General features: G+C 48.5%; 1 protein-coding gene across 1 annotated transcript; it reads right to left on the bottom strand.

The window, feature by feature from the left end:
- Positions 1-12855: 12855 nt before the first annotated feature.
- On the bottom strand, positions 12856-15118 carry LOC119278208 (transcription factor TCP20-like). The gene is made up of 2 exons (XM_037559563.1): positions 13264-15118; positions 12856-13154 (listed from the first exon to the last, which is right to left on the bottom strand). The coding sequence occupies exon 1, from the start codon at positions 14609-14611 to the stop codon at positions 13562-13564; it is 1050 nt and encodes a 349-aa protein (XP_037415460.1). The 5' UTR covers positions 14612-15118; the 3' UTR covers positions 12856-13154; positions 13264-13561.
- Between the last annotated feature and the right edge of the window lie 6368 nt (positions 15119-21486).

The following is a 21486-nucleotide window of genomic DNA, read 5'->3' as shown; positions in this document are numbered from 1 at the left end:
CTACATTCACTTTAAATAGGGCACCACCTAAATCCATTGAGATGACACCGTATGAATTATGGTTTGGAAAGAAACCTAAGTTGTCGTTTCTAAAAGTTTGGGGATGCGATGCTTATGTCAAGAAACTTCAACCTGAAAAGCTCGAACGCAAGTCGGAAAAATGCGTCTTCATAGGATACGCTAAGGAAACCATTGGGTATACCTTCTACCTCAGATCCGAAGGCAAGATCTTCGTTGCCAAGAACGGGTCCTTTCTGGAGAAAGAGTTTCTCTCGAAAGAAGTAAGTGGGAGGAAAGTGGAACTTGATGAAGTACTACCTCTTGAACCGGAAAGTAGCGCAACTCAGGAAGATGTTCATGTGGTGCCTGCACCGATTAGAGAGGAAGTTAATGATGATGATCAAGGTACTTCGGATCAAGTTGCTACTGAACTTCGTAGGTCCACAAGGACACGTTCCACACCAGAATGGTATGGCAACCCTGTCCTGGAAATCATGTTGTTAGACAACGGTGAACCTTCGAACTATGAAGAAGCAATGGCGGGCCCAGACTCCAACAGATGGCTTGAAGCCATGCAATCCGAGATAGGATCCATGTATGAAAACAAAGTATGGACTTTGACAAACTTTCCCAATGATTGGCGAGCGATAGAAAACAAATGGATCTTTAAGAAGAAGATGGACGCGGATGGTAATGTTACCATCTATAAAGCTCGACTTGTCGCTAAGGGTCATCGACAAGTTCAAGGGGTTGACTAAGATGAGACTTCCTCACCCGTAGCAAAGCTGATGTCCGTCCGAATCATGTTAGCAATTGCCGCATTCTATGATTATGAGATATGGCAAATGGACATCAAAACGGCATTCCTTAACGGCTATCTTAAGGAAGAATTGTATATGATGCAACCAGAAGGTTTTGTCGATCCTAAGAATGCTAACAAGGTATGCAAGCTCCAGCGATCCATCTATGGGCTGGTGCAAGCATCTCGGAGTTGGAACATTCGCTTTGATGAAATGATCAAAGTGTTTGGGTTTATGCAGACTTATGGAGAAGCCTGCATTTACAAGAAAGTGAGTGGGAGCTCTGTAGCATTTCTCATATTATATGTGGATGACATACTGTTGATGGGGAATGATATAGAACTTTTGGACATCATAAAGGCCTACTTGAATAAGTGTTTTTCAATGAAGGACCTTGGAGAAGCTGCTTATATATTAGGCATCAAGATCTATAGAGATAGATTGAGATGCCTCATAGGTCTTTCACAAAGCACATACCTTGATAAGATATTGAAGAAGTTCAATATGGATCAGTCCAAGAAGGGGTTCTTGCCTGTGTTGCAAGGTGTGAAATTGAGCTTGGCTCAATGCCCGACCACGGTAGAAGATAGAGAAAAGATGAGTGTCGTCCCCTATGCCTCGGCCATAGGGTCTATTATGTATGTCATGATGTGTACCAGACCTGATGTAAACCTTGCCGTAAGTTTGGTAGCAAGGTACCAAAGTAATCCCGGCATAGAACACTGGACGGCGATCAAGAATATCCTGAAGTACCTGAAAAGGACTAAGGATATGTTTCTCGTTTATGGAGGTGACAAAGAGCTCGTCGTAAAGGGTTACGTCGATGCTAGCTTCGACACAAATCTGAATGACTCCAAGTCACAAACCGGATACGTGTATATTTTGAATGGTGGGGTAGAAAGCTAGTGCGGTAGCAAGCAAAGCATCGTGGTGGGATCTACATGTGAAGCGGAGTACATGGCAGCCTCGGAGGCGGCACATGAAGCAATCTGGATGAAGGAGTTCATTACCGACCTAGGAGTTATTCCCAATGCGTTAGGGCCGATGACTCTCTTCTGTGACAACACTGGAGCTATTGCCCTTGCCAAGGAGCCCAGGTTTCACAAGAAAACCAGGCACATCAAGCGTCGCTTCAACTCCATTCGTGAAAATGTTCAAGATGGAGACATAGATATTTGCAAAGTGCATACGGATCTGAATGTCGCAGATCTGCTGACTAAACCTCTTCCACGAGCAAAACATGATCAACACCAGAACTCTATGGGTGTTCGATTCATCATAGTGTAACTAGATTATTGACTCTAGTGCAAGTGGGAGACTGTTGGGAATATGCCCTGGAGGCAATAACAAAATGATTATTATTATATTTCCTTGTTCATGATAATTATCTACTATTCATGCTGTAATTGTATTGACCGGAAACCGTGATACATGTGTGAATACATAGACCACAACATGTCCCTAGTGAGCCTCTAGTTGACTAGCTCGTTGATAAACAGATGGTCATGGTTTCCTGACTATGGACATTGGATGTCATTGATAACAGGATCACATCATTAGGAGAATGATGTGATCGACAAGACCCAATCCTAAGCATAGCACAAGATCGTGTAGTTCGTTTGCTAAAGCTTTTCTAATGTCAAGTATCAGTTTCTTAGACCATGAGATTGTGTAACTCCCGAATACCGTAGGAGTGCTTTGGGTGTACCAAACGTCACAACGTAACTGGGTGACTATAAAGGTGCACTACAGGTATCTCCGAAAGTATCTGTTGGGTTGGCACAAATCGAGACTGGGATTTGTCACTCCGTATGACGGAGAGGTATCTCTGGGCCCACTCGGTAATGCATCATCATAATGAGCTCAATGTGACTAAGTGGTTAGTCACGGGATCATGCATTATGGAACGAGTAAAGTGACTTGCCGTTAACGAGATTGAACAAGGTATTGGGATACCGACGATCGAATCTCGGGCAAGTAACGTACCAATTGACAAAGGGAATTGTATACGGGATTACTTGAATCCTTGACATCGTGGTTCATCCGATGAGATCATCGTGGAACATGTGGGAGCCAACATGGGTATCCAGATCCCGCTGTTGGTTATTGGCCGGAGAGCTGTCTCGGTCATGTCTGCGTGATTCCCGAACCCGTAGGGTCTACACACTTAAGGTTCGATGATGCTAGGGTTATAAGGAAGATTTGTATGTGATTACCGAATGTTGTTCGGAGTCCCGGATGAGATCCCGGACGTCATGAGGAGTCCCAAAATGGTCCGGAGGTGAAGATTTATATATGGGAAGTCGTCATACGGTCACCGGAAATATTCGGGGGTATACCGGTATTGTACCGGGACCACCGGAGGGGTTCCGGGGGTCCACCGGGAGGGGCCCTGTCCCGGAGGGCCTTATGGCCTGTAGGTGGAAGGGAACCAGCCCTTAATAGGGTTGGGCTCCACCCTCCCGGGGCCCATGCGCCTAGGTTTTGGGGGGGACCCTAAGGGGGGCGCCCCCCTTGCTTGGGGGGCAAGCCCCCTCCCCCTTGCCCCCCCTCTAGATCTCATCTAGAGGGGCCGGCCCCCTTCCCTCTTCTCCCTATAAATACAGGGGTGAGGGAAGGGCTGTAGCACCACTTCCAAGGCGCAGCCCCTCCCCTCCCCAACACCTCTCCTCCTCCACGCGAGCTTGGCGAAGCCCTGCCGGAGAACTGCCACTCCATCACCACCACGCCGTCGTGCTACGGTTGGAGCCATCTTCCTCAACCTCTCCCTCCTCCTTGCTGGATCATGGCGCGGGAGACGTCACCGAGCTGCACGTGTGTTGAATGTGGAGGTGCCGTTGTTCGACGCTAAGATAGGAATCCACCGCGATCTGAATCGCTTCGAGTACGACTCCTTCATCCGCGTTCTTGTAACACTTCCGTCTCGCGATCTTCAAGGGTATGAAGATACACTGCCCTCTCTCTCGTTGCTAGTTACTCCATAGATTAATCTTGGTGATGCGTAGAATTTTTTTAATTTCTGCAACGATCCCCAACAAGTAAACCATTGCTTACGACATTTTTATTATTAATAGGGTTCCCTTAGTGAGAATACCAGGAGTTGAACCCTGGTTGTTGGGTGCACCACCACGACCCAACCATTGGGGTACTGCCCCGTTCTCAACTTGTGCCTTTTAATCCGGCTATCTAATAATAGGAGAAACAACCCTAGCCATGCTACACACCAACAAACAATTTTTATTTTTATTTTTTTAGAAAAGGAGGATGACCCCCAACCTCTGCATCTGGGCGATGCATATGGCCACTTTATTAATTATTCTCACAAGACCTTACAAAGTAATACAACAACAAGACTAAAGCCACCGTCTAAGCAACTGTCGCTATACCTATCCAATGATGAAGGGACGCTGATAGTCTGGGCCTAATACCACACAGACATCGCAGCCAAACCTAAACATCTAAGACCTGAGGTCCCAACCAGGATGTCTGGCGGGTATGGGGCACCTACCAGTTCGGCACACTCCTCAGCCAGGACGTCTGCCGGGTATGAGGCCGCCGCAGCCACCTGCCACCAATCCATCTTCAGAGTTGTACTGTTAATTAACAATTAACGACAACACACAGACTTACCAAATTGGACTGAGATTTAGCACAAGCGTTAAGCGAAACTACAGTTGTTCCTCTGGAGTTTTCTGAGCATCACAAGGCTGCGCCAAATCCTATCAGTTCGGTGAGACATTCGTTCGACGTAACTTTTCCACGCCTCTGAATCGTAAAAGAATATATGAATCCAGGACGCTGCCCACCATGGACTGATGGCGATCACTTGTATACCCAAGTGAACACTCCTTTTCAAATGCACTCCCTCTATAAAGAAATATAAAAAGTTATCTAAGAACTCTTATATTTCTTTACGGAGGAAGTACTACTCTACCACGCTCAAATTTCGGTGAAGGACTACAAAGTAGCATTACAAGAAAGTGATGGCTCTTGCGCACGCTCCCCAGCTCCTGCGACGCGTCGCTCCGGCGTCCGCAGTCACCCAAGCAGCCGCTGCCACCCAAGCCGCCGCTACCAACTGCGCTCCCGACCCGCCCTCCTCAATCTCACCGGCCTTCCCTCCCGGTTTCCCCTCCCCGAGGTTCGCCCGTGAGGCGCTGGTGTGGTCGCTCTTTCCGCAGCTCTCCTAGGCGTCGCGAGATCTAGCCTTGCCGCTTAGGTTGGCTGCTGAATCCAGCTCCCCCTTTGTCTCGGATTCGCAACCGATGGAGATTCCGCACGACTCTGCTGCTGCCCCAGTCGTGCCGGCTGCCGCTTCTAGGGTCAGCTTCGCCGTCAATGCAACGCTGCTAGACTCCACCCCCTCCCTCGCCGGCTATTCTTGGCGCCCATCGCCCCTGCATCAAATCGGAGTCCAGCCGGACCTTCAACGCCCGGCCATGCTCCTGCTCAAGCCCCAAGCTCCCCACGCCTTCCGCTCCGCATGTGGTCAACGCCGAGGAAGGGTGGTTGCCAGTGCGACCGAAGTACTGATGGAGGGCCCAATCCCGCAGCTACCGACATTCAAGATGGAGCGCCTCTGCTTCTTACTCCCCTTCTGGATGTGCAGACTTTGTGAAGTTCCGAGATCGGGTTTGCCATCGATGCCTTGACAGAGGCCATTGCAAAGCTAGCTGCCGCAACCCCTTCAAGTGTCTTTGTTGCCGTCAGTTCGGCCACCGCGCAAGATCCTGCTTCAACCCCCTGAAGACGCCACCAACGCCACCTCCTATGTGTGCGTCGCCTACGGCCACCGTGCAATGGCTGCCTAGTTCTTCTGCAGCATGCCTACGCCCTGCTGGACCAATTCCCCGCTCGCAAGCAGCCGCTGGGAGGCTGGTCGACAGCGAGCCCGGACCTATCCCTGCCTCAGGCCGAAGAGCATGGATCAGAACGCACAACCGCTCAGCTGAAACGTCGTGTCGAGACTCTGTTACCACTGTCACCCTCGATTCTCATGGACGCTCATCTCCGACATCGCCGCGCACCACCTCTTGAGACATCATCGAGATCAAGACTTCTAACTCTGCCATGGTCTTGCCTCTGCCATCACCGCGCACCACCGAGGACATCATCGAGATCGAGACTACCAACTCTGCCATGGGCTGGCTCTGCGAAACCACCGCCTGCCTAGACGCCAGGATCCAGCCGTCCTTCTTGCTGGATGATAGTGAGACGCGATCGGAGGCGCGCCAGAGCCCGCCGAACGCAACACCGGAGACCGTTGCTGCTTCGCCCTCGGTGGCCAGGTCGCCTTCCACGGAGCCAGAATCGGACACCCCTGTCCACATCCCCATGTCCACCCCTCCAGGAAGCCCGTCCGCCTCGCCACCAAGATCCCCGCTCTTTGTTGCCCGTCAGCCACCGCTACTACCTGTGCCAAGCTCCACTCCACCGCACCGGCCTGCAAACAGGAGGAAGACACTTGCGGGTATGGTTGGCTTCAACATGACCAGGTGTAGCCCACGCCTTCGAGCAAAGAACAGAAAGGTGCCTGTGGCACAGATGGCCGAGAGACTGTTATGCCAGCGCTTGGGAATCATAGATGAAGGACAACAGCTCACGGAAGACGCCATTGGCAAGTTCGTCGACATGTTTCAGGGAAGGCTTCCGGACATAGCTGTTCAGCCCTTAGGGCTCTGTTCAACCTTGATTGTGACCTTGCTACAGCTGTTGAAGACGCCCTGTTGGAACATGGAGGTGAGGTCGGCCCTGAACTACAGGCGTCAGCCGAGGAGATCGCCGGCACGTCGGCATGATCGGACCGGTGCAAGTCCCAGTTGATGTTGCCCCTTCTCCATGTTAGCTACAACCCTGAAATGCATGTTGTACGCCTGCTTGTTGCTGGTCTTGAGGGCCGCGGCTAGCTATTACCCTGGCGAGGCGCCCTTAGATGTGTGTTGCAACTGTTGTTGGCTGTTGAGTTGTGCTTTGTTCCACTTTGAGTTGGTGTGCGGTACGCCTAGAGCTGATCATGTTTGGGTCTGCTCCTCTGATGTGATCCGAGTCCATCAATGTTAGATCAAAACTTGAGTGTTCTTAGTTGGAATGTCTGAGGCTTAAACTGTCCTGATCGTCGCACTGCCATCTACGAGACCGTCATTGCTACTCCCTGTCATATCATTTGTTTTCAAGAAACAAAGCTCGAGCAGGTCGACCCTTTCACTGCTTCCCACATGGGAGGGCACAGATTGAAGAAATTTGCTCAACGTCTGGCAACGGGTACCCGCGGCGACATTCTGCTTCTCTGGGATGAGAACTTTGTCTCCGTCCAGGATGTGTCCTTCGGTGCTTTTTTCCTCTCTGCCAAAGTCACCATTGCTTCATCATGCACTTCATTCAAGCTAACATCTGTCTATGGCCCGATTTGAAGCAACCTCAAAGACGCCTCCTTCCAGGAGCTGGCCCAGGAGAAGCCCCCCACTGGAGATAAATGGTTGGTCACCGGTGACTTTAACCAAATATATAGAGCTAGAGACAAAAACCGTGCAAATGTTGATCGGAGTCGAATTGTCCGTTTCCGTAATGCACTCAATGCGTGTGAACTTAAAGAGATACACCTTCAAAACCAGAAATTTACTTGGAGCAACGAGCGAAACGATCCAACTATGAGCAAGCTCGACTCTTTCGTCTGCAATGAGGATTGGGACGTCAAATTTGGCACACATCTTCTGCATGCTCTTTCATCTTCGCTCTCTGACCATTGCCCACTTCTCCTTGCCAATGATAAAGGGCCGCCGAGAAACAAGTGCTTCCGCCTTGAAAACTTTTGGACCAAAATGCCTGGGTTCCAAGATATTGTCCAAGGAGTTTGGGGCAGAGAGGTGAACCACGTGGACCCCTACAACATTCTCTTTCACAAAATGAAAAAGACGAGCCAAGCGCTTAAAAAATGGAGCAAGATGATTTTTGCACATTCGAAGGTGCAAGTCCACATGGCCCTAGAGGTAATTCTTCGTTTGGATGAGGCCCAAGACTCCCGACCCCTCAGTGTTGATGAGCGCGATCTCCGTAGGAGGCTAAAGCGCAAGGTGATTAGTCTATCTGTGCTTGAGCGTGCCCGAAAAAGGCAATGTTTGAGAATCACCAACCTCAAAGTTGGAGATGCCAACACCCATTTTTTTCATCTCTGTGTCAGTCATAGAAGAAGAAAGAATTTCATCCACCGCCTCAAGCACAATAGTGGATGGGTCACTGATCATGATCACAAGAAGTCCATCATCCAAACCACTTCCTGGAGGTAACAAAAAGGGGTCCACCTCGCAGCATTGACATTCATTGGAATAATATTCCGGTCCCTGCATGTGACCTTTCGGATCTTGGGGCTGCCTTCACAGAGGAAGAGGTTAAGAGGGCAATCTGGGATCTCCCAAGTGACAAAGCGCCGGGGCCGGATGGCTTCACCGGTGCCTTCTTCAAGGACTGTTGGGAAATCATCAAAGGGGACATTATGATCGTCGTCAATCACTTCTCCAACTTGCACACCGCCAATCTCCATTGGCTCAACTCGGCGAACATCGCCCTCATCCCTAAGAAGGATGGTGCAGAGTGCATCTCAGATTTCCGGCCCATTAGTCTCATCCACGCCATTGCTAAGATCATCGCTAAGATGATGGCCACGCGCCTTGCCCCGCACATGCAAAGCCTAGTCTCAAATGCCCAAAGCGCTTTTATAAAGAAGAGAAGTATCCATGATAATTTCATGTATGTCAAAAACTTGGCAAGGAAGCTTCACCGCCGCAAAACCCCAACTTTGCTCTTCAAGCTCGACATCAAGAAAGCTTTTGATTCGGTGCGATGGGATTTCCTTTTTGATCTCCTATGACACCTCGGCTTCCCAAGCAGATTTCGAGAGTGGGTTTCATCCCTCCTGTCCACGGCCACATCGAGAGTCTTGATCAATGGAGTGATGGGTGACCCGCTGAAGCATGATTGTGGGCTGCGACAGGGAGACCCCATGTCTCCCCTTTTGTTCGTCCTGGTGATTGACCCTCTACACCACCTTCTAAACAAGGCCACTGCTCAGGGACACCTCCAACCGCTTTGTGGAAGAGCCACGACCATCCGTGCATCGCTATATGCCGACAACGCGGCCATATTTGTCAAGCCTATCAAAGAAGATGTTCAATTCCTTGCATCCACCCTGGCCTCCTTTGGGGAAGTCACCGGCCTCGTCACTAACTGCACCAAAAGCCTTGTGGCCCCTATTTGTTGCGGCGATGTTGATCTTGATGATATTCTCCATGCTTTCCCGGCTGTTCGCACTTCGTTCCCGATGAGATACCTTGGGCTGCCGTTGTCCGTTAGGCGTCTCAAGCGGATTCATTTTCAGCACCTCGAGGATAAGGTGGCCAGCAAGCTCCCACCTTGGCAAAGCAGACATGTCGCCACTGCGGGCCGAGCCGTTCTGTTTAAGGCCGTCCTCACCGCTATTGCCATATATCACCTTACGCCTCTCGACATCCCGGTGGAGGTTCTGAAGAAAATTGATAGACTACGGTGCGCCTATCTTTGGGCGGGCACGAATATAGTTTTCGGTGGAAAATGCAAAATAAACTAGGACCTTGTTTGCAAGCCGGAGAAGAATGGTGGCCTGGGCGTGTTAAATTTGGACAAATTTGCTAAGGCTCTTCGGCTTAGGTGGCTTTGGTTGGAGTGGAAGGATCCCACAAAACCATGGTTTGGTATGGGCACGCCGTGCAGAGATGATGACCGGACGTTTTTTTGCGGCTGCCACCCGCGTCACGATGGGCAACGGACGAACGGCAAAATTTTGGAACTCCTCTTGGCTACAGGGCTTGCGACCCCGTGACATCGTGCCTCACATCTTTGACCTCTCTCGAAAGAAAAACTATTCCGTCCAGGAAGCTCTACACAGCAATCCGTGGATCTCTAACATCGACATTTCCAATAGCCTTTCCCTTGGTCACGTCCAAGAGTTTGCAAATCTTTGGGGAAAGCTGAATTCTGTCACCCTTGAAGAGGGGATGGAGGATTCAATTGTATGGAAGTTCACTAAAGATGGTATGTACTCCGCCTCTTCGGCATACAAGGCACAATTTGAAGGGCTTACTACTTCGTATCTAGTGCAATCGGTCTGGAAGGTGTGGGCTCCCCCGCGGTGCAAATTTTTTGCTTGGCTTGTTCTGCAAAATAGGATCTGGACGTCCGATCGCCTAAGTAGGCGGGGTTGGCCCAATTGTGGTGTATGCCCTCTATGCAAGCGATGTCAGGAATCTGCGGCTCATCTCCTCTTCCAATGCTGATTCACTCTTCGGGTGTGGAATGGTATTATTCCGTGGCTAGGATTGCACCACGTTAACTCAGCCACCTGGGCGACGAGGGTCTCGGTGAGAGATTGGTGGACCAACAACATACACACTCGGGTTGGATCTCCCAAGGCGCTGGCCTCTCTGATGATGCTCATCTCATGGGAGATTTGGACCCAACGCAATGCTAGAGTCTTCCGTAACACGGCCGTCCCTTCGATGGTTCTCATTTCCAAGATTAAAGATGAGGTGTCTCTTTGGGCTTTGGCCGGTGCGAAGCAGTTGGGTATTGTAATACCGCGAGAGTAGTTCTTTCTTTATTATCGTCTCTTTTGCGGCTTTGTTCTAAAACTTTTTCCTTATTCAATGAAATGGCAAATCTTTTGCGTTGTTTCAAAAAAATAAAAAAAAATCGGTGAAGAAGCAAATTCCGGCGAGCACCACACTTGTCTTCACAACGCTAACTTGGATGACAGCAAAAGCGTCAAAAGAGACTGCTAAACAAAGCAGCAGCCTCGGAAAAGAGTGGACAGTCACAAAGCGAGGCCGCGTCCATGTGAATGTGATGTCGCCCGCCGCGGGGAATAAAACTGCCACCCATGGAGGAACAGATGTTGGCGCCTCCGACCACCACCCACCCCACCTGTGCCGCTTTCCATCAAGGATAAGTAGATGTAGACGCACACTTGGTTTTAGTAGAGGAGCTTTTGCATGACACTGTCCACACTGACTAGTAATCCCGTAATCTCAGCAGCAGCAGAGGTGAGTGGCGCGAGCAATCATGGTGCTTGTCGCTGGTCTTGTTTAAGAGCCGCGTGACTCGCGTGCCAGTAAACAACTACTCCGTCCGTCTGGAATTATTTGTCGCTCAAAAGGAGGGACGTGGCATCTGTTTGAGCGACGGGTAATTCGGGACGGAGGCAGTACAAATCAAACAGAAAGTGAGGAAATGGAAGCGCAAGCACACTTGCATTGCGCAATGGAAGAACACATCATACCCGTCCAAAACTTGTTCAGAATCCAAATCTGGCATAGACCGCAACGGAGCGGCCGGGAAGGGGAACGGCACACGTCTATTCCTCTCTCGGGACACACAGAATAAATGTGACTACGGCAGGAGTAGATGGGAAGCATGCATGCATGAGGTCACCGGAAATAACTCCCCCTATCAGATGAGCGACCCAACAGAAATCTGTTTCTTGAAGGATGCGGAGGCACATTTCAGTTCAGGGTAGGGCGACGCTGCTGATGTTTGCTGCCACTCTACCACCATTGGCAGCCCGCACCATGTGGCCTGACGACACCCTCATGCACTTTGGTTCATGGCAACTAGCCAAGACCCGACAGGTGCCATGCCAAACATGAATGCATACTCAGATGACTCAGATGCTCTGTCTCGCATTTATGGAAGATCTCATGAATGGACTTAACAAGCAAAAACATATGAATAGATTGAACTCCATGCAGACTGAAGAGGTAAAACATGAATGGATGGATGGATCCATGCATGCAAACACAAGAGAAACCAAGGCAGCATCGAAACTGAACTGTTAAGTTTCACCCTACCCAGAGCCATGACTGAACTTTCCATTGGGGAGCAGGCAGGCGGCAGTCCAAGTCATGATAAACAAGCAATCAATGTTAAGAAATAATAGGTGAACCACGGTTGCCAGCATGATCATGCTGCACACACAGAAAGGGACACCCTTTTTTCTTTTTCCCTTTTCTTTTGTTATCCTTGATGACCACAATGAGAACATGCTGCTATCCAACTGGTAAAGGGGTTCTTACTTCTTAGTTTAATGATCCCTTGACACGTTGGCATATTATTATTGTTCAAGTAGATGAGTGCATTCTACTGCCCCACCAGGAAAAAGGGCACAAATGTTGTTAGTGTTGGATGAGCTGGCAGATAAACTACCTAAAATCATGGAAATGGCATGCAGCTTCCCCTAATGCTACACAGCGAAATCCATCTACAAAACTAGTACACCACTACTTCTGCTGATAATAGTGTCTAGTGATCTTTACCATGACAGGAAAATAGACAAGAAGGGTATATAAGCTAAGCACAGCGGTGGGCAGAGGGTGTTTATAACTTCTCCAGACTCCAGAAGCAGAGCACAGAAAGGTCTAATCAATTTCAGTATAGTTTTAGCCATTTCCTTGCAGAACACCTCATGAAAGGTTTATCGAATCAGAATTAATGTTAATCCATGCTATTGTGTGTGTATCCACCTTATCATTGTGGAACAGCCCAAATGTCTGACATGCTCGCCTGCCCTTTGGTGAACCAATGATATTTTTGACATTTAAACAGAAATGTTTCTAGACAATTTTCACTGCTACCACTGTACTCTATGATGGACCAAGTTCAAAGATTTTCAGTTTTGCCTCAGAATTAAACGACGACATGGCATTTTGAACAATTGTGCGCAATAAATTCAGTATTCATGCACATCTAATTCTAAAAACATTTCACCATCCTGAATACATCTACTGAACATTCTACTGCCTTATCCTATTTATAGACAGTTCCATCTAGCTAGCAAATATACTAGATTACTACTAGTCAAATAAAGTACTCCCTCTGATCCATAATAAGTGTAATAGTTTTAGTTCAAATTTGAACTAAAAATATGACACTTACTATGGGTCGGAGGGAGTACATTATAAGCAAGAGAAAGTAGTGCAACTTTATGCTGGCGAGAAAAAAAAATTCAAAAGAATCATTGGTCCGACACAGATGAAGCAAACAAGGATAATGCTATATAAAATGATTGTCTAAGAAGATAAGCATATAGAATCAGGGATCTAGAAATGTTTATTATTGTATCATATTTTCGTTGCAGAAATTGCCCGTGAAGGGAGGATAAAATTGCCAGCCATCATCTTGATCGCTCAAGAGCAGATCACTGCTCCTATAAAAGAACACCTCCCTAGCTGCAAAATCACCTGAATATCTACACACCTTGCAATAACAACAAATAAGGCACTCACTCAAGGGAGGATGATCGAAATCATCCAGCTCTCAGCTATTATACACCTGCAACATGGACAGAAAACAAACATTCATACATAGGCTCATCGGTCAACCAAGCTCCCTGCTCAAATGATCGGACAAGCGGAATGCGGAAAAGGATCATGGATTTTACCTGAACCGGAGGGAATTCTGGCGATGATCAAAGGAGCAGCAGGAGTAGGAACTGAGGATGACCCTGATCCATTCCACTAAAACCCCAGAGCAAGAAGCCTCTTTTGAGTTTGGACACCACAAGTGAAAAAAATCGACTTAAAAACTCATCACAAGCCCAAGAAACGAACAACAACAACCTAAAGGTAATCAAAGCGTCGCCATAGCTGCGTGCATACAGTTTTCTCTCCTTCCTTGGTTTCTCCTTCTGCAGAAATTAACAGAAACAGATGTGGTGATAACAAGTGGACAACAGCCTGCTACTGCCCGGACTCCTCCTCGGAGTCGCCGTCCTCGCGCTCGTCCTCCCCGTCCTCCTGCTGCTGCTGGTGGTGGTGCTGCTGTTCGTGGTGGTGGTGCTGGTGGGGGTGCGGGTGCGGGTGCTGCAGCTGCCCGCTGGCCCCGGCGGCGCCGCCGACCTGGTGGTAGAACTGGCTGAGCACCCCTATGTGGCCCTCCTGCGACAGGCCGAGCTCCAGCCCCGGTATGGCCGCGGCCGCGTGGCCGGCGAACATGGGCGCGAACCCGATGTGGCCACCCATGCCCCCCGCGCCGCCGCCCGGCAGCTCGATCCCGGCGGGGAGGCCAATCCGCTGCATGAGGCCGCCGATGCCCCCGCCGTCGGCGCCGGAGGAGTTCATGAAGCCGGCCTGCGAGAAGCCCGCGGAGGCCGGCGGCGGCCCCCACATGTGGTGGTGGTGGTGCGGGCGGCCGGCGAGCGCGGAGGTGGGCGAGGGGAGCGAGGGCGCGACGGAGGAGAGCGCGGACGCCGGTATGGTGCCCGTGCCGGTGGCGGCGACGATGGCCGGCTCGGCCTGCTGCAGCAGCCACTGCACGGTCTCGCCGTCGGACTTGTGGCCGAGCTCGCGCGTGAGCTGGAAGATCCGCGCGGCGCAGAGCGCCGGCATCCGGATCCGGCGCCCCCGGCCGTCCACCTTGGTGTGGCGGTCCTTGTTGGAGCTCCGCTTGGGCCCCAGCGCCTGCACCCTCCGGTCCCCCGCCGCCGCCGCCGCGGCCACCACCGCCTGCTGCTGCTGCTGCTGCTGCTGCTCCTTCCCCCCGCCCCCGCCCCCATCCTCCTGCTGCTGATGCACCTGGATTTGCAGGTGCTGCTGATGCGGCGGCTGCTGCTGCTCCTGCGACGGCGGGTGGTGGTACTGCTCGCGATCCAGCTGCTGCTGCTGGTGGTGCTGCTGCTGGTGGTGCTGGGCGGGCGTGGAGGAGGGGGAGGAGGTGGTGGTGGTGGCCGTCGCCGCGGAGGTGGGCTCCGCTTTGTTTAGCGGTGGGGGAGGGGGGAACTTGGGGTCCATCTCCACACCCACACGCAAAACAACCACACCAACTTGCCGTCCGTCCCCCAAAATCAACAGCTTTCCTCCTCTCCTTCTTCGTCTTCCTCCTGCCAAATCGCCCTCCCCGCCTCCCTCCCCTTCCCCAAAAACCAGGCAAGAACAAGGGAGGAGGAGACCAATAATGGACCGCAGATGGCGATGGGGAGAGAAGAGAAGACGCCGAGGAGAGAGAGATAGGGGAGGGGGGAATAAGAAAATCTAGGGAAAGATAGATAGATAGATAGATACCACGCCCACTTTCTGGATTTACCGGACTTTCTTCCTCCCCTGCGATGTCTTTTCCTGCTGCTCCTCCTCCGCTGTCATTTCTTGGCTTTTTTAGCTTTTTTCAGCTTTGGTGTGTTGGGAGCTGCTAATCTTGTCCAGGGTTAGGGTTAGGATCTAGGCTAGTAACTTGAGTGATGAAGTGCTTTGGTGGAGTAGTAATTTTTACTGCCCTCTTTTGGAGTTCAAGCTGTGGTTGGTGGGGGTACAACTCAACTGAGTGAGGTGACTGAGACTGACTGAGGCAGGCGGGGTAAAATGGGGGAATGGTGGAAAGGGGGAGGAAAGCTGTCAGACAACAACTGCATTCAGGCATTTTGTTACATCCAACAACAGCTGCTATGCTGTAGTATTTGGAATACTACAGCCTGTGAGTCCTGGCACGTGGCTGCTTATATCTGTATTGCAGCCTACGATTTTTGTATCTCAAAGTTTTGGATTGCTCACTCGCAAAAAAAGGAAAGTTTTGGATTGCTCACTGGCAAAAAAAGAAAGTTTTGGATTGCTTTGAGAGAAATACAACATCACTTTTTATTTTATACTCCCTTGTCTCAAAATGCAACACGTTTTATGACACACATTTTGAGACACGCGTGGCACTGGCTAATTGTCCGTGTGTTGCAATGGAGCCATACATATTCTGTAGGTTCAACATTAATCGTGTGCAACATATACTTTAAACCCACCATATTCTAATGTAGAAAATGATTTGATTGGATTGAGTTAATGTAAAAGATTTGATTTTATTTGATTGCTCATGTCTGGCATACAGCTATAATGGTTTGATTTGATTTGATTGCGTTAATGCAATTACATTGCATCTATCGTTGAAGGGGCTGCAAAAGATTTGATTTGATTGGATTTAGTTATTGCAATACATCGGGCGTACGACCACCAACTTTCGTTTAATAGTAGAGATTCATGTTGCAGATTTCAAACGAAACCGAATGTTACTCCATCTAAAGTTTTACCAGACAAACATCTGATTTATCTGCCAAAAAAAATCTTAATTAAAAAAAGTTGTAGGGTCTCTCTCATTCAAAATATTTTCAAACAAAATTTAGAGGATTCAAATCCTTAGATTTAAGAATTCATTCACACAACATTTTGAAGGAAATTTAATTGTGCACTCAGACCTCTTGAAAATATCTATTGTTTTTCTGTGACACGGTCAAACAAATGAAAAACACAGTAGGATTTGAATGAGCTTGATGTATCTATTTTGCATCTTTAGAACGAACAAAAGATGCCCTAATAATATCTTAAACATCAAACTTGTATCATTATTTGGTTTACAAAAAATTACTTTCATAGCGTATATACCTTTTTCGTAAGATGATATGCCGTGACCTATAAACTTACATTTAGGATCAGATAAAGTATCAAAACACTAGTTTGTTGTTACTTAGAAACGCATCAATGGTCCAAGATGCTATATATCCACCTTGGGTCGTAGTATTATCTAAACTGTCATTATTTTTTATAAGCTATTTAATTGTTAGCGCAATCATTTGTTCTTGTTTCCGATATAGCTTGCCATTCATGTCGAAGGTAGCGCAATCATATATTAAAGGAAAAGTGTCACGCATTTTCTGTAGCATGCCATTTTTCATGCCATCTTTGACTTGTGTGCTTGATCTATCGGGAGTCCTGTCAAGTACAACGGTTACACAATTTTTGCACCCATAATATTCTTTACTTTTGTAGGCAAAAAAACATCAATCATGTGAACTAGTACAATCTTACTAGCCATGGAAAAAACATCTTGACCTGGTCGAGGATCACCGTAGCACATGAGGGGAAAAAAACTACAAAATGTTCGAAGGTTTGATTCGCCATTTCAAGTCCATACATGAGGTGTTTAGAAAAATACCATTTCTAAATATGGTAAAATGTAAAAACTTCATGCAACTATTTTCCTTTTTTGGGGAATGTTTCATGCAACTTGTGCAGGAGTAGGTGCTATGTAGGTGTAGCGGTGGTGGTGCATCTATAGATTCCTGGCCGTCCCCGTCCGTTCCTTTCGCTCCCGGGTCTCCACCAATGGGCGCCGGCAGTGTGGCTTCTCCAGATTTTTCTTTCTTTATTTTCATGATGATGGGATGGAGGACGGGAATGGATAAGCTCGTGAATGCGGCAGTGGGAGTGGGCCAGGCTCCGGTCAAACTTGATGGCCCAGTGAACCGGGCCTTAACCAACCAACCAACCCCGTGTTCATTCCTCTCGCCCGACAGCCTAATTGGCATCTAGTTACTCCACTTGGACTTGATATGAATGTCTCACAAAAAAAAAACTTGGACTTGATTTTTTTATTATTTTTGCGAAGAAACTTGGACTTGATATAACGAGCCTACCGAAATTTCCAGTTCAGACCAGTTGTTAGCTTTTGTAGGGCATGCAGCACGTACTCTACACACCAGCCAGCATTGCGTAGTTTCGTTGATTGCATGGACAATAAAATGGTTTCGTTGACGCCGAACACAGGGCGAGTCTCCTCGTCGATTGCAGGACGACGACGTCTGAATGAGACCTGACCACACACCAGTACTGGGACTCATCTTTTTCTAGTAAAAGTCAGAGAAGAGAGGAAGAAAAAAAAACCGCAGAATGGGCAGACTGAATATCTTGTCTGTAAGACTAACATGCACCCGACCCGACCGACGGGGACAAATTATTGGAGCACGCGGAGGCCAATCGGCGACACGGCACGCCACTCTCGATCGAAACGAATACTCCTCCCTTCCTGATGCTCGACGGGTGCAGTTGCTTCTTTAGGAACCTGTCGACGTGACGCGCCGTTTGCAGTGTTTCGAATGTGTGTTCGACGCCGATCATCACCACGTGAAGTGAAGAAAAAGGGAAACGAAGAAAAGCACTGCATGCATGCATGCCGGAAGCGCTCTCGATCGTCGGTGACAACCGGACTCCTGCATGCCTGCACCGACGCGGTGGAAACGGCCAGCTAGCCGGAGGCCAGAGCAGTCCTTTGGGCATGCAGCACGGCAGGAAAATCAACCGGCATTCAAACCCTCTCGATTCATTTCGAGCGGGAGGAAGAGGGAAAACACGCACCGACGAACAGAGCAACAGCGTCGTGACAGGGACACGCGAAATCCGAGCTCATCCACAGCCCCGACGGACGCAGATATTCGGCATGCACCACGCACGTATAAGTACGAGCATTGCTCCCGGCCCATGAGAAGCCGAGGGGCCGCCAAAAGATCTGGAGGAAACCTGATGAGAAAGAATATCTGGAAAGAAATGCCCGTCGATCATAGTTTCCAAACGGATAACGTACGTCCGTCGGTGTAGGTGTAGCCATCGGCATAAATGTGCAGCTGTTCTCTACTGCAAAAAAAGAAATAGAAATGTAACGTGCGGTCTTCTGCCCAATCAGCGTCGCTCCAAGCATGACACCATCAAACTTGGCATCCAACCCACAACAACCGGTTCCACCGATCAGTTTTGGACAGATATTTTATATCACTCTCTTTTCTTTTTTTGGTTTCTGATGACATGCATGCTCACGCGTGTCCAATTCTTTTATCCAAAAATTGCATGTCCAGTTACTCAATCAAGAAGTAAAAACGTAGTCTTTCTCAAAAAAAAGAAAGAGGAAGTAAAAATGTAAGAAAACTCGACGTTTAATATATCGCCAATATGTCTTGATGTCTATTTTTTTTTGCGAGGGTAAAGGGAGTTTTTATTGCATAATCATAGAGTTACAGTCGAGAGGCCATACATCCTCAATGCAAGGAGGAATCGAGCCTAGCCACACAGCAGTAGCACGCTTCGTACGGCTATAGTTAGCCAGCCGATCGGCAACTCTATTCTGAACACGACTAAGTTTCTGAGGAATAAACTCCCTAATACCAGATAAGTGTTTGATCTCCTTCACTAAATGGCCATAAGCAGACCGTTGGAGGGCATCCGAAGCCAGACATGATAGAGCTTCGGAAGAATCCGATTGAAGAAACACCGGGGCCTCGGAGTGCTCAATGGCCAACGCCATGCCTTGCATCATCGCATGTAGTTCCGCCTCCAACGGATCATTACAGTGAAAGACATATCTGTAAGCTGCAAAAAGGATGACCCTTTCATGGTTCCTAAGTGTCATCCCCACCGCCCCCGAGCCGTCAACGGCCTGGAAGGAGCCATCGACGGACAGGGCCACAGTCCCAGTCGGTGGTGCCGGCCATGGCAGGTCACCGGCCTTAACCTTGTGGCGCGGTACCACCGGGGCTTCCAAGGGCATCTTGCCTTTGACAATCTCCTCCACCGTAAATTTGCCAGCCAAGTTGATAGATTTATAGTAGCTGTCCAGGAATTCAACGGAGACCATCACTGGGGTGCTTCCTTACCATGATAAACATCATTACGGATCTGCCAAATCCTCCAAATCAACAAGATTACCATGTCTGCAACTGCCTCCGAGCATGCGCTGAGAAGTGACATGAGCCATTCCTTCCCATTATCAACCAGAATGCCATCGGCCGGCAGAGGCCATCTTCGACGCATGTTAACCCACAATATTCTTGCGTGCGTGCAAGTAACCAAAGCATGGAACGTAGATTCCTCCTTAACTCCACACAGAGGGCACATGGATCTAGTTGCTACGTGCCTCCTGTTTTTGCATTGTTGTGTTGCTAGCGTGCCGGTTGCCACTCTCCAAGCATTAATCTTCATCTTGATCTCTAATTAACTTGCTGCATGAGACCGGCCGGCGGTGATCAACAGCATAAATAAACCAAGAAGAAATAGAGCCATGCGATGGGTGCTACGTGGGGATTTCATGTGTGTCCAAATTAACGCATGCATGCGACATGCCTCTCCTTGAGCCTTTTGTTTCCTACTCCTTCCGTTCACAAATATAAGATGTTTTTAATATTACTCCCTCCATCCTGAAATACTTGTCGAAGAAATGCATAAAAATGGATGTCTCTAAAACTAAAATACGTCTAGATACATCCATTCCTCCGACAAGTATTTCCGGACGGAGGGAGTACAATGTAAACTACACATGGATTGAAGTGTGTGAATAAATAAACAAAAATGTGTCTACGTACATCTAATTATGTTAAAAGCTAAAAACATCTTATATATGGTTTACCTCCGTCCAACGCGTTGGAAAAAGATGCCTTCCTTTACCCTGTTTCATGGCTGTGACATGTTGCGATGCATGAGGACAGGTTAATAGTATCGGGAGCAGATCGATCAAAGTCAGGTAGGATATATACACAACGCATGCATAGTTGCTGAGGTAGACCGTAGCCAGTGGCCCTGTTCATCTATCTTTTTTCCTCCCGTTTCCGAGATGTGATCCTCGGGTGAGTGCCGTGAGAGGCCAAATTCACTGTTTTGACCCTTTTGCCCATTTTTAGCCGTATCTGACCCCTCTCCGGAATTTTTTTCAAATCTGACCCGTTTCCCTACTGCCACCCGATCTGGCGGTAGGCTAAAACGTCCTACCACCATAGTCTGTGGCGGTAGGGACCTGGTCAACATAGACGGCGTCGTCTGCCGTGCTGACGTGGATAAGTGGCTACCGCCACGGTTGGCTGCGGTAGGGTTAGGCAGCCTACCGCCTGAGACAATGGCGGTAGGGTGTTGAATGCACAAAACCAATGGCTGGGTGGTTTGGTGGGGCCCACAAGCCACCCATTCGTCCCCAAATCCTTTCTTCCGCGAGCTCAGCCCCTCTCCCCCCTCTCTCCCCCATCCTAGGGCTCCATTAAATTCATCTCTATTGCTTGAGTTTTCTCCGGTAGATTGAGGCCATTTTCATCACTCCAGGTACCTCGCCCATTCTCTTCATTTTGGTTGGTTGGAATCAACTTATTTGATGGCATTAATTCCTTTTATGCAAACCCTAGTTGTGCTCCTTTTTGTGTGAAATCAATGGATTTGATGGATGGTAGATCTAGATCTAAGGTTGTATATGTGTGATTGACCATGTGTAGTGTGCTAACTTTGTTGTTTGTAGCTAGATCTATGGTTATTGTTTTGGTTATTTCTAGGGTTAGGGTTAGTGTTAAGCAAAGTCATTATTTAGTTGTTAGGGTTAAGCCATGATATTTTGTTCTTTAGTTGTTATTTGTTTTGTTGCTTAAATGTATTGCATATAACTTTTATCGATCCATGGGATGCCAATGGATATTGACCTATATTATGTTGCCGCCTATTGTTGCCATTTTCTAAAATTTATTTAGATGGATAGTCTCGTGAATCTTCATTATTTGGATAAGGAGACATTTATGAATGGCAATGACGATGAAGGGGAAGAGCACATGGTATTTGAGTATAGCCCAACCTATGAGGATGCAGTTGTGAAAGTTAGAAGTGTGTTACATTGGATGAACCCAAATGATGAGGTTAAACTTATTGGAAGGTATGATGTTGGAGTGGGGGTGAACTCTCGATTGAAGAGTATGCCTATCACCTCGGAATTGCATTGGAAGGTGTACAAGGGTAAAGTAGAGCAATCACAAGACAACTCACTTGAATTATTTGCCACCAAGGTTGATGCTCCTCTGCTACAAATTGACTTGAACCGGCATGCCTCCTCCCGA

This window comes from Triticum dicoccoides, chromosome 3B (genome assembly GCF_002162155.2).
Source record: "Triticum dicoccoides isolate Atlit2015 ecotype Zavitan chromosome 3B, WEW_v2.0, whole genome shotgun sequence".
Classification (NCBI taxonomy): Eukaryota; Viridiplantae; Streptophyta; class Magnoliopsida; order Poales; family Poaceae; genus Triticum; species Triticum dicoccoides.
Note: the sequence above shows the minus strand (reverse complement) of the source record. Positions and strands in the feature narration are given on the sequence as shown.